This window comes from Lagenorhynchus albirostris, chromosome 6 (genome assembly GCF_949774975.1).
Source record: "Lagenorhynchus albirostris chromosome 6, mLagAlb1.1, whole genome shotgun sequence".
Lineage (NCBI taxonomy): Eukaryota > Metazoa > Chordata > Mammalia > Artiodactyla > Delphinidae > Lagenorhynchus > Lagenorhynchus albirostris.
In genome coordinates, this window is record NC_083100.1 from 27,133,383 (window position 1) to 27,147,239 (window position 13,857).

At 37.9% G+C, this 13,857-nt stretch overlaps 1 protein-coding gene across 3 annotated transcripts in view; it reads right to left on the reverse strand.

The window, feature by feature from the left end:
- Nucleotides 1–979: 979 nt before the first annotated feature.
- Nucleotides 980–13,857, reverse strand: part of MAP2 (microtubule associated protein 2) — a 273,363-nt gene continuing 260,485 nt past the window's right edge. For 2 of the 3 annotated variants that reach the window (XM_060151313.1, XM_060151312.1), the window contains 4 exons: nt 7,242–7,334; nt 5,199–5,280; nt 1,535–1,647; nt 980–1,316 (listed from right to left, as the gene is read on the reverse strand). In XM_060151313.1, coding sequence (XP_060007296.1) covers nt 1,101–1,316; nt 1,535–1,647; nt 5,199–5,280; nt 7,242–7,334 — 504 coding nt within the window. In that variant the 3' untranslated portion in view covers nt 980–1,100. The remainder of the gene's footprint in view (nt 1,317–1,534; nt 1,648–5,198; nt 5,281–7,241; nt 7,335–13,857) is intronic. The other variant, XM_060151314.1, reaches the window with a different exon arrangement.

The following is a 13,857-nucleotide window of genomic DNA, read 5'->3' on the forward strand; positions in this document are numbered from 1 at the left end:
AACTGGACCCACCCCCACAAACTCCATGTTGGTGAAAGCAAAGAAAAACAAATTTTTTCTAGCATCACGGGAGAGACTTGTATCTGGCACTAAAACAGGGTTACAGCTTTGAGTTGTTACAGAAAGCAACTTCATGCTAAAACTTTTTGTCTTTTTAAACTTTTTTTTTAATAGGGAAAGAACCCTGCTAACACCTACTTTCACATACCTAAAACTGCAACACCAAAGGGTGCAGGAGACACAGATGCTGTGAATAAGGAAGTATAATATTCAAGTATATGAGGAAGTATCACAAATGGCCACAGAGAAATATATATATATTTATATCTATAATACTGTATCAAACAGATGGAAAAGGGGTGTGAAACTGGTAGTGTGTACACAAATCTAGCTGATCAACCAACGTTCTAATCAGACATGAGTCCACCCTAATGAAAGTGCTTCACTCCTAAGAGATGCACTTTATACCACTTCCTCAACCACAGCTCAAATGCGTCGTAACTATTTCTTAATTAGTTAAATAATTTATTGGATTGACTTATACTCTGATATAATTATCCAGGTCCCAAATGTTAATAACTTAATTGAATCTTTCTTCCCATTTATACAAAATAACGCTTTAAAAAAAACTTATTTCTTACATGCTCTTCCCTTCCTGCAATCAGACTCCTTGATTTAATTTAACCTGTAATAAGTTACAATGGGCAGCTTTTTATCTTTTCACCCAGCAACAAAATAGTGAAATGAGCAGCTTGGATTTTAACAAGGCCTTTCAGGATGTAGTGGATAGCCTTCAGGCACATGAAAGGTAGAAATGCAATTTTTAAAATAATATTACTCCATGCAAAACAGAGCAGAGCAAAAATAATTGTCCAATTGTACTCATGTAAAGCCTGTATCTTCCTTTTACAAATGGAAATCAAGTCAATTTCTGCATATACTATTCTTTTTTAATATAAAATTGTAACAATTACTACAGTTTGGGAATGAGATTATTTATTTTATGGTTTGTAAAGAATGAATATAACACCTGCTCAGAGCCCACTCCTGCCAAGAGCTCATGCCTAAATAGTATTACTTCAATGCTAAACAAGAAATATTCACAAGCCCTGCTTAGCGAGTGCGGCAGTGACATCCTCGGCCAGGGTGGCAAGCTGGGGGGATTCGAGCAGGTTGATGCTTCCAGAAGAGGAGACGTTGCTGAGTCGTCGGGGGGATGCCACGCTGGATCTGCCTGGGGACTGCGTAATGATCTCAGCCCCGTGGTCCACACGGGCCTTAGCATGCTCTCTGAAGTTCAACTTTTGGCTGTCAATCTGTTTAAGACAAGCATCAGTCCTCGTTAACTCAAGCATCTTAACTGTTGCTTAGCTCTTTCTCTATATCCCAGAGCTGACGTTCATGTCACTTCTATCCAGCTCTACCATCCCTACTTCTAGATGTCCAGGCCTTCAATTTGGGACCCATTTTGATGAAGAGTATTTCAGAAGGATTTTTTAAAAAGGCAAGATCGGCTCAGGATCTTGTTTCTTACCTTGACATTACCACCTCCAGGTACGTGGTGAGCATTGTCAAGTGAACCAACTTTAGCTTGGGCCTTTTCTTTGAAATCCAGTTTCACACTCTCAATTTTCACACGCCCACCACCTACGTAGGAGAGGAGAAAGGCTTTTAAATGCCTTGCTAAAATTAAATCTTATATTTGTGGTGACTAGTTCCCCAAAATGATTATAGTAGGTAGACCATGGCAAATGACAAACTTAATGAACTCTACTATCCCTCCGACCATGGATGTGAAAGGAATCTTTTAGATTTCTAGATTATACCATTTTCCCCACACCATCTACGGTAGTGACATCCTTTTTGTACCATTACGTGGATTGCTCTACATGTTAATTCCTTTCTCCTCTACTCATGTCTAACCTAAAATATCAGAGGGGTTTTTCTTGTCTGTGTGATAAAAACTCTAAAAATAACACAATGAAAGTATCATATGTATCCTTTCTCAAACTTGGCACATTTAGTCTCTTATTTCTAAGGGAGCAAATTAAATTGCAATGAAGCTCTTCTTTATTTTTCTTAATGGTAATAGGTCACTTGTTCAAAGAACTATTAGGCTAGCAATGGAGTGCATGTGGGTAATATTACCATTTGTCAATTTTCAGCATTGATAGCTTGACTGATGAAACTGGAGTCAGGGGCTAAGTTGCTTAAGAGCTTCCATTTTAATTAGCAGATGGAGTGATAGGAAGAGACTCTCAGGAGATCCCATTCTTTTCCAGATGCCATAGGACCAATGTGACTCTGACTTCGATCTGATAATACTGAGACGGAGTTTTGACCATGCCATTTCCTTAAATGCTAATTAGTCTGAAACTCGAGGATCTGCTGATAGATGAGAGTGCCATGAGCCACCCTTCTGTGGCACTCCCCATTTCTGCACACCTTTCTCAGGCTTAGGAATGTAAGGAGTTCTACATTGAGTTGTCCTTTAGCCTGTTCTTGAGCCTGTCTGCTGATGTCTTTGACCTGGAAGGAAGCTGGATTAGATACCTTTACCTGTCTCCACCTAAGGGATTAGCTTTGACTTGCATTATTAACTTGGTTTTGGCGCTATGCATTTTTTTGCAAGGCCAGTGGTAAGCCACGTGACCCTCTACTATCATTGCATCTCTCTTGGGATTTTGATTTGGGAAGAATACCTGAGGGACTCTATGGAAACATGGAAGAGATTTTTCAATTTTGGACTCTTGCTGCTTATTTATCTCTGCAGACGAGAGAAAGTTCTGTTAAAACTTTACAGGTCTCTTAGGCCTGTGGTGTTTTTCTCATGTGATACCTGGACATTTATATTAACACCCAATTACCTGGCCAGGGGCCCCTTGAAATTGTATGGTGTTACTGGATTAAATTTTGAAGATTCATTCATTCTCCTCCTGAAGGCTTAGGATGTACATGATGTTATTTAACTCATGCTTACAGAAGACATGTAGTTGTCCTTCCCTCAAAAGATGCATAACTGCAGGAGTGTTATCCTTCCAACATTTTACTTGGCCCCATGGGTCTCACTTGTTGGTTGTTACAGGATTAGTGTGATTCATAAAACATAATTATATTGGTTAGAGTCTAGAAGATGTTGAGCTTTCAGCTACATGAGATCAACTTTCTTAGGATCTTACTTTTCTATTTTTTGGTGGCCTCTGATAGAAATTGTCTTTTCAAGTTTTCTTTTATGGTTATATGTTGTGTCTATGTAACCTTGTTAAAATTTTTTTGAACTGTATTTTGAGAGAGAGAGAAAAAAAAATAACAATATAACATTGACCCAAAATATATTCAGAAAAGGAAGACTGAGAAGTCTACTTCTGTTGAAGTCCTACTAGGTATTTTTATGTAACTCTTAGAGAAGCCCATTGGAATTCAGACATCTCTGCCTTTGGTTCTGAAAAATTCTGGCCCCCTCAGGAGCAGTAACTGCAGAAGACTATAATCCCCATCAAGCTTCATATGTCCTGAAGTGAAGTCCACAAGACCGGATATTTCAATTTGTGGCTCCAGGTATCAAACTGTTTCCTTTATTTTCTCCTTAGATATTCCACAATCCAAAGTAGCTTTGTGAAAAGCTTGCTATTGACACGGATCATTGTGCTAATACATCTTTATGAACTTAGTCACCTGGTTCATTTATTACGAAGTAAGAGCTAGATTTAGAAAAAGGTGGGAGTCCATGACAATAGCCTTTTATGGCCAGTAAAACATACACAGAATATTTTCTTATCTATATAAGATTTTTCTGTGCATCAAGACCCCAGGTGAATTTAACTAAATGTATACTTACTGCCTGGAATGAAAGAATCCGATATTGTCTTTTGTATTCTGGAAGAAAGTAGGCAGTGTAGCCAAATACTTCTATCATACTGTTGGCACAGTACAAAGTCAACTAAATGTTTGTAGACTTAAGTAATAGATGGGGGGTTGTGAAGATACCCACATGGGAACATATCCCTGCTGTTTCCTAAATGACAGAGAGCTAATTCCAGGGTAGCAATTCTGAAACCAGGAATGGAGATTCCTTACTCGTAGTTTCTAACTCCTTGACTTGCCTTATGAACTCCCTTTGCCAAAGAGAAGCCCAATTTCTAGATATGTTTCCAGTTCGTTTATCTATTTTGAAACATATCCTATCTACCTTTGTTTTTCAACTAATAAATTCTTCTTAATAACCTCCTGGTCAGAAATCTCATTGGGCTCAATTATTCTTATACCTTGTTTTGATAACATTTGAGACAATGATTAATGGGAATAACCTATTACCTGGTTTAATTAAGATGCCAAGCATAGATGGTTAAAACCAATTGCTTCCTCTTGTCCTTCAATGGTATATATAAATTGTGTCAAAATATTCTCAAGAAAATTTACAAATTTGACAGTTGTCCATTATTTACATATGCATGGAGGTGGATTTAGCAAAAACATAATACATGATACTCAGAAAAAGTGACTCATAATACATTAGAGGGAATTAAAGAGGGAAAAATCCCCAGCAAGATGAGTAGAAATTCTACCTTAGAGCATCAGTCTTATGAGATATTCTAGAAAAACAAGAAGTCCATGGTCAAATAAGTTGGGGGAGACATTGCATTCTGAGGATTCACAATACTTATAGACCTGGATCTGAGAAATTCAGCAGAAAAGTTAATTTTTTCAGCTTTGCTTAAGCACAATCCTTTTTTCACATAATGCAGAAAAACAATTTCTTGAAAAATCTTTGGAAATGCTTCTTTCAGTGTATGTATTATGTATAAATACATGGCCCAGTGTATTTTATAGACTATATATTTCCAACGAGCTCCAACATGCATGTTGCGTACATCGAGATAAACGCATCTCATGTACCTTTTAATTTTTATTTATTTATTTAATTTTATTTTTTTGTCTTTTTCTCTCTTTTTTTTTTTTTGTACCTTTTAATTTTTAACATGTCCTATGATACGTGGCCTGTGTGTGGTTACTAAGTTTACTTGTCCAAGTGAAGATGCCTTGAAATTTCTCATGTAAATTTCTATTAATAAAAGCATGACATATCAGGATTTGGAAAAGTCCTTCCAATTAGATATTTCACAGCAACACAGATTTCGCTTGTCAATTTCTTGAATCCAATCTAATATCTCCCAGACTACTAAAAAGTACGGATTTACCTGGCCTGTGGCGGATGTTTTTCAGAGAGCCGCATTTGGATGTCACGTGGCTTAGGTCTATCTTCTTGGTGACAATCTGTACCTGTGTGAACCACATAAAATGTGCTTAAAATAGTTTAGACATAAACAACCCCCAAGATCATACGTCAAATCTAGAAACATATCCAAACTCACAACATACAACAACATATACATACAAATGGGAAAACACAATCTTCCATAGATCCTCCCACGTTTGGTTGGAAAGAAAAACCAAAGTGAAGGAAAATCCTAGAATAGAAGATTTTATTAGCAGAAAACAGATCATGCCCCAAGGGGATAGAAACACCTGGATGCATACGGCAAGCTTCCACCCAGAGAACGAAAGCCACATCGTGTCAAACCTTTCCATAAGCAAAGAGCCAAGTGAAGAGAGAAATTATGCTTTAAAAAGTGATTTTTACATAAAAGTGACCAACTTTGCTCATAGAAACAAGAAGCCCAACACTGCTTTAAGATAACAAGAAGAAGAAAGCTCTAAACATGCTTTTTTAAAATACTATTGTCATGTCTTGGCTAAATGGAATTTTTATTGCACACCAAATTATCAATATAAAATGACAGCATTTTTTCTTCTTTGTGTCTTGTTGAAATTATTTCATCTCCCAATATTTGAAACAGTGCTTTCCAAGTGTGGTTCCTGGTCCATTTGCATCAGAAATACATGGGAATTACTTAATTGAACACTGGAAATGGCGTCAGGGAATCTGCACATTTGAACAAGTGATTCTTCTCTAGGGGAAAGTTTCAGACTACTGTTTTGGAGGTTGGAAGCTCCCTTACTTACTTTAGAGATCATTAGTTATCTCAATTTATCCTTTTCCATGTAGGTGTTTTGACCGGCAGCACCCGTAGTAGAGGGCAGCTGGATCTACCCTCTGATACCCTCAAATTATTTCCTAGGACCAAGATTGCTTCTGTGAAAGTACCACACGGTGTGAGCTTACAGTCAGGGCAACAGGAAGGAGGGCAACCTTGTCAGTGTAAATGCTGAGCCTGAAGCTTAGCCCTGCACCCTGGAAAGAGCCCAGAAAACCTTGCTGTGGTCCTCCCACATGGCATATTTTCACACCCAGTGGAGCTACTCTGAACATCAAGCGACAGCTCCTGCTAGAAGGCACTTGCTTGTCTCTCCTTTCACTGCTTGACTCCATCTCTGCCCAGTTGAGGAGCAAGGAACCAAGAGTTATTAGATAGGTGAGAATTCCGGATTTGATAATCTATAAATTACCTGAGTCACAGACGGTCAGAATCTGAAGTTTAGGTGACAGGATCTGTAGTATAGAGAGTCACCCAGTTCGCCTTTTTTGTTATTCTAATTTTACAAAGAACCATGCTTTCTTTAGCTTGAGTTTGCCTGTTTCAACTCTTCCTCAACTACATTTGAGAAACACGGATTCATCTTTCCCTTTCTCTCATAGGATATTATTTTCACTCAATTTAAGAGACAGGAAAAAATTCCATCAAGACAGAGTATACTGGGACTTGAATCTTTTCACTGAATTACAGATGAGCCATGCTTCACCAGTTTTGTATTATTCCAAATGATATCCCAACTCTCATGAATAATGAAGCACAAAATATTGACATTATACAGTTTGGGTACTTTCAAGTACATCAGACTTTGCCCCAAGAGTAACTTAAATGGAGCTAGAAAAGTGTGTGCACAGCTGACTTTTACAGGGGCGTAGAGACAGCATGAGAAAATACCTTGAAGCCAAAGGCCAGCAAACAAATTGGCAAGTGAGGTGGGTTTTCCATCTCCCCGAAAACCATGGCGTACCCCATTAAAAAAGCAAGAATTCGCCAGTGATCTTAGAGGGAAGGATGGGAAGGCCATCACCAAAAATGCAAGGCTGACAAGCTCCCAAACCAGGGGGACGTGTGGAGCAGCAACAAGAAGGGGGGAGTGTGTTGGGAGGGAGGCAGGAAAGGAGACCAAGTGCCTGCTGTGCGGATGGCTCCACACAATCAGGACGGCTCCTAACAGAAGCTTCTACTTACATTTCCGCCCCCAGCAGAATGTTTGATGTTATCCCTGGAACCACATCTGGACTGAACCTTGCTAAAATCAATCTTCTGGTTTAAAATCCTAACCTAAAAGGAATTGGAAGTAACTTCACTGTGCATTTTTCTTTCAATATGCTGGGTACAGGGAACCAGAAATGGGCAGCACCAGAGGCTCCAAACTCCCTTCCACCTACGTAATCATTTAAGAGAAAAAACTAACACTGAAACTGAAGAGCAGATCTATCATATGAATATGAGCCCCTTTTCTCCTGCACCCCGCTCCCCCAAGGGCCAAATGCTTGAGAGCCTTAGATATCCCAGCCGTAGGCTGCTATAATCTGGAAACAATATAGGAAAAGAAAAATAGAACTTGAATTATCTGTGAGGAGGAGGCTTCTGATATTGTGGGCAACGCTGGGACTCAGGTCCACTCTCTGGAAGGGCCAAGATTGTAGTTCAGCCCAGGATCCTGAAGGATACACCAGTGCCCTTAATCCCCCTTAATCCCTAAAGGGTCACCCATCACAATTGTGAATCACCTGGTACACTTGACTTGACTATGATTGGTCCACATAGAACAGGTGAGGTTCACATTGGTCCGGCTGAATGCTACAGGTGAGGGTTCTCATTCATCCAGGGGAAGAAGCCCTGGTTTCCCAAGACAGTCAACAAGGAGGCTCTGGGCCTCCTCTCCTGAAAGGATTTATGATTCCCTTGCTGGTCTGGCTCGGTAGCCTTTTGAAAGGCCTCTCTCTGACAACTGCTCATAAATAGCCCTTATTCTTGGATTTGGTGTGAAAGCATTATTTCCGTCTTTAGAGGGGAGAAAACCAAGGACCATTAGCTAGCTGTTCATACTGAGTCATGAACAGGTAGTCCAGGCCTTGGTTGGGCCCAACAGATATGAGGTTAGGTGTTCGATTTCTATTTTCAGCAAGTCCAGTACTCACCTTGAAGGCAATAGTAAATCCAGTTAATAGCAACTCCAGATCTGGAAAGATATTACTCCGGTGTAATGTAATGTGCAAAGTAATAACTCTTGTAGCTTCTTTCATGTGTTTTTGAGTTGTGCGTGTTTTGGAGGGCCAACAAGCAATGTAAGAATGGAAGGAAAGGTTTATTTTTGTTTGTTTTATCTTACTTTGGCTACAACTACCCCCCAATAGCTAAAGGGAAATCCCGTCTTTAGTGGACAATTTATCCTCTTATATATGAAAAAAAAAGCTTAATAAAATTACCCTAGATATACAGCTGTCTCTAAGAATGGTATCACATCTCTTGGTATTCGCAAAAAAGAGTAAAAAATTCAAGAGCACGTTGAATCCTGACTATTTTTAACTAGACAAAGCTTAAATTGCAGCATCTGCCTAACATTGACAAGATAGCTCGTTCCTTTCAGGAAAGTATCATTCACAGCTCTCATGGGCAGCCCAAGGGAAGGGCCTCTCGTCAAAATCTGAATTCAGAAGACATGATGATTGGGCCACTCTCTAGGGCATAATACAAATTCCTATTAAAAAAAGGGGGGCTATCACAGAGTCTGTATCTAACCATATGTGTAGTTGCACTGTAAGAGTTTCACATAAATTGTAGATGCAGATAATGAAGTCACTAAGGGCCACTACATTTCAAACCTCACAGGTAAGTTATTTTTAGAAAGCAAATAATTTTGATTTGTTATTTCTAATAATAATACTTTAAATTATTCTCCATAAGGATCTATTTATTTTGGCAATGAAACAGAATTCATCTAAGCCATTTTTCTAATCCTTGGGGATATACAGAGTCTCATATTTCATCTACAAATTTTAATTTAGAGATCATAAGAGTACCAATCAAGTGACTCATTACCAAGTGACCAAAAGCCAAATGTTAAATCTGACTCATCTGTTGCAAAAATGGAAATTCCAAATTCAGTTATATAAATTTGTTTGACTCTAACTTTTAATCAATTGTTTGACAATTTTTATGATTTCGAAAACGAATGATTCAAACCCAAAGGGGACACATTGCCTGCATTATTTAGAGATGATTTAAATCTTAAATTCTAAAACTTCAAGGCCAACTTCAAAGTCGATTTTCCCGAGAATCATAGCGGAAAAAACTAGCTGGCCTTTTTTTTGTTTTTTTTTGGTACGCGGGCCTCTCACTGTTGTGGCCTCTCCCGTTGCGGAACACAGGCTCCAGACGCGCAGGCCCAGCGGCCATGGCTCACGGGCCCAGCCGCTCCGCGGCATGTGGGATCTTCCCAGACCGGAGCACAAACCAGTGTCCCCTGAATCGGCAGGCGGACTCTCAACCACTGCACCACCAGGGAAGCCCTAGCTGGCCTTTTTTGATGGTAGACTATATTAACCCATGTTTGCTTAATTTGACATGCATTAATAACACATTCTTTACATATTTCCATAATTGAAAAAACTTCATGGTATATATATATATATATATATATATATATATATATAAAGAAGATGTTGGGGGTAGGAGTTTTTATTAATTAATTAACTAATTTTTGCTGTGTTGGGTCTTCGTTTCTGTGCGAGGGCTTTCTCTAGTTGTGGCAAGCGGGGTCCACTCTTCATCGCGGTGCGCGGGCCTCTCACTACCGCGGCCTCTCTTGTTGTGGAGCACAGGCTCCAGACCTGCAGGCTCACGCACAGGCTCACGCACAGGCTCCAGACGCGTGAGTTGTGGCTCACGGGCCTAGTTGCTCCGTGGCATGTGGGATCCTCCCAGACCAGGGCTCAAACCCGTGTCCCCTGCATTAGTTGGCAGATTCTCAACCACTGCGCCACCAGGGAAGCCCCATGGTATATTGCTTTTGTCTAAAATGAGGCAAAGTATGACATTCATTTTGCTTAATGGTTGAGTGGACAGAAATAAAACCACTCTGGGCAGTGAATGTTTGATGTTCAGTAAGTTTTACACTCGAGCTTGACAACTTATATCTGAGCCATGTGACTCACATTTATGCCTTAGCAAAATTACAAAATACTTCATGCCAAATATCTCTAGGATCATTGGCAAATAACACCTTAGAGAGTTAATTCCACAAATACAGGCAGTCCTCAGCAACCATCCCATAAAATAGAAAAATAGATGACTGCTGTGAAGCATAAGGCTTTATTTCAGATTAGTTTTTTTTTTATCAGAGTTGAGTTTAACTTTCTGTTCTCTGTGGATAGATTGAAATAAAAACTACTTTCTTTGGGAAGAAATTTTCATTGGACTTTTGTTTTCCTAAAGCCTATGTCAAGAAAAATTATGTTAACATCTTAGAGACTGCCTAGAAAAAATATAATGACCTTCTAATTTACAAATGAACTAATTTTCTATTTAAATGATATGAAGGAAAAATTATTTGAATAATCATTATCCAACATTAACTCTAAATCACACTTTAATCTTTGTTAATTTCTTTCAATCAAAATTTTTACTTGCTCTATTAATGCAAAGAATATGACAACCTTTCCTCCTGCACACTTCATAGTGGAAGTGAAATGTATTATTGTATCAATCAACTGGATCATCCTCCTAAAACTCTGCCTTATTCAAAATTCTACCAAACTCCCTATTTCCTATTAAATGCAACAAAACTTTTAGCCGGGCAACCAGGGTTTGTAGCAATTCTGATTTTTGAGTCCTCTCTTAATACTTTACATTTCATCCAGACTGTATTCTAGTCCATATTAAGGGCCTTGTTACATTTTCAGGTTCACCCCCATGCTTTCTTCATGTTCTTACCTCTTGACAGAATGCCCTCTTTCCAAGTTTAGTCTGTAACAGATCATCCTTCAAGGCTCAGCCAAACCAGTCCCTCGAAGTGGGAGGCTGGCAAAAAAGGACTTTATTCTCATGGGCATACATTGATTACTTGTATGCACACACCACTGACTTTTCATTCATATAAGGGTCTTATAAGCATGAAGAGTTATAAAGAACAGGTTAATGTAATTGAATAATTAATCAGAATTATTTAATTTTAATTAATTCTATGTATTCCTCCACAATGTTAGGAAAGAACAGAATAGTTACTTTCTGGATATTCTTGATGTGAGTCTAGTTGAATTTTACCATAATGGTTCAATTGAAGTGATCTGCCACTGTACTCTCTCTGCATATAAGTTTAATTGCTCCTTTAGAGAAATGAGCTTTTTGTTTTCCCCCCCAATATGGGGTTACTCTAAGAAAGAGCAGGAATACAAAATGCAGGCTATGCCTGTAGACAGGAAAAGATCTCTTACTAGAGATTAGTTGGAAATATGAAACATGAAAAATGAAAGAAAATACAATCCTAACATAGTTTTTAGTAAAACAGTTTATAAACCAGAGGCATTAATCACAGTGTCAACTTGGATTTCTTGAGCAACAGAAACTTGATTTTTTTGACACTCTCTGCTGCTGCTTATTTAAGTAAAAATATCCCCATGTCAGCTCAAGGTAGCAAGATATGGAAAGTAACTGGGAGTCTGAAAGTTTGGATTCTGTTCTCAGCTCCTTTACAATCTGGTACTAGGTCTTTCAGGTATCTTCTAGGTATGAACCTCAATTACAAGAAATTTCTTTCTTTCTCCATCCAAGGTTGTCTTAGAAAGAAATTCTTTTTGAAAGGTAGTGGACAGTGACACTCAATTGACTTCCCTTCAACTTTATGGGGAATTAAGCTTTTCCTTTGGGTTTGCATCATTTCTCAGGAAGGCTTATTAAGCTTTCCTTTATACTTGCATTATAAAAACACTTTTCTGTCTTTCCCAAAAGTATTTCCTATTCCATAACATTCAATTTTAATGAAAACTATTTAGCCTCTATAGAGTCCAGAGGTATCATATATTAAAACAAAAATATTATTATATCATATATTCCTGAAGATTGAAAGTTCTCTGGAACAGATGATGTTCATCAAATATTCATCTGTTAACAACCCTGTGCTCTGGTCAAAATGCATACAGGTATACAAACATTATAGTCCCTTCTGAATTTTAATTAACTCTACCAACACTGATCAATAATTTCTTCAAAACTAAGTATATAAATATAAACAATAAGTATATTTCAATACACATTTTAATAGAAATAATAGTCTATGTGAAAACATACAATTCCACAGATCTCTAAGGAAAAGAATATGGAAGAGGGCCTATTAAGGCATCAGCCCAATTTTCCTGTGCAGACTGTCAAAAAGCACAGAAGGTAAAACCTTGTTGAGAAACCTTGGGGTGAATGCACAATGCTGAAAAATTTGGAAATAACTTTTTGGTGAAACAGACATTGAGTTTAGCCATTAGAAGCATTGTTAAATATTTTAAGTGGTCTGCCCATGGGCACTGGAAGGAAAGTTATGAATATAGCAGTCATTGTGACTCATGAAAATTAACAGATAATGAGCTTTATCAAGTTCATATGCCAAAATCTTAATATTACATTTTTTTCTTTAGTTTAAAATTTTAAGGAATACTGGACCAAGTTGGTAAGAAAGTAACTTTTTGAGAGCCTGTTCAGTTGTTTGAAAACAGCCTGAGATTCAATGCTGTTCCCATGTCCTTGCTTGGTTTGTAAATGAACAGCAAACAAAAAGAGACTCTACAGGCCACACCTTTGTAAACCCAAAGTAATAATTTTTCCATAGTTTTAAATAATTAATATTTATGAAGCTTAGCTCAATAACTTTTCATTACCTTAGAAAAGATACTTGAATTACAGTTATAAAATTCTATTGCATAAAGACAGGGTCCCTCAAAGAGAGAGAGAGGCATGGACATATATACACTACCAAACGTAAGGTAGATAGCTAGTGGGAAGCAGCCGCATAGCACAGGGAGATCAGCTCGGTGCTTTGTGACCGCCTGGAGGGGTGGGATAGGGAGGGTGGGAGGGAGGGAGACGCAAGAGGGAAGAGATATGGGAACATATGTATATGTATAACTGATTCATTTTGTTGTGAAGCAGAAACTAACACACCATTGTAAAGCAATTATACTCCAATAAAAAAAAAAAAAAACCTGAGGAAAAAAAAAAAAAAAGACAGGGTCCCTGATCTCAAGGAGCTTTCATTTTGAGATAATGATGAATTTGAGAGCAAAAAAATGCCTTGTAATGTATTTTGGTGAAGAGTTTTTCTTCATGCTGGGCTGCATTTTACAGTGAATGGGATATTTTATTACACTTCTTATTTAGCATTTATTTGGAGGCCTAAGGAGATGGAAAGAATGGCTTGGAAAAAACTTAAAATTAAATAAAGGCAGGGAACTAGGGGAGGACAAGAAAAAACAAACAAACACTTTTTTTCTGCCTAGACTGTAGAGGCCAGGGGATGTTATTGTCATCCATTCCCCTTTTATCGTATAGTGCCCAGCATAGTCTTCGTAAATGATGAAAGAATAAACATACAAATGAGAAAAAAGATCTAAATAAGCTTCAGTCTTTCTTTTTTTTTTATAAAATTTATAATTTGTAAATTTGCCTATATATTAATAGCACTCAGTAGACCTTCACAGTGGTGACCATCATAATTTTATATAATGAGAAAAAAATCCTGTTTTACTATAACTCATCAGTTGCCTCCAGAATTAATTCCATTTGAATATAAAATTGAAAGCAACTCATTCAAGTT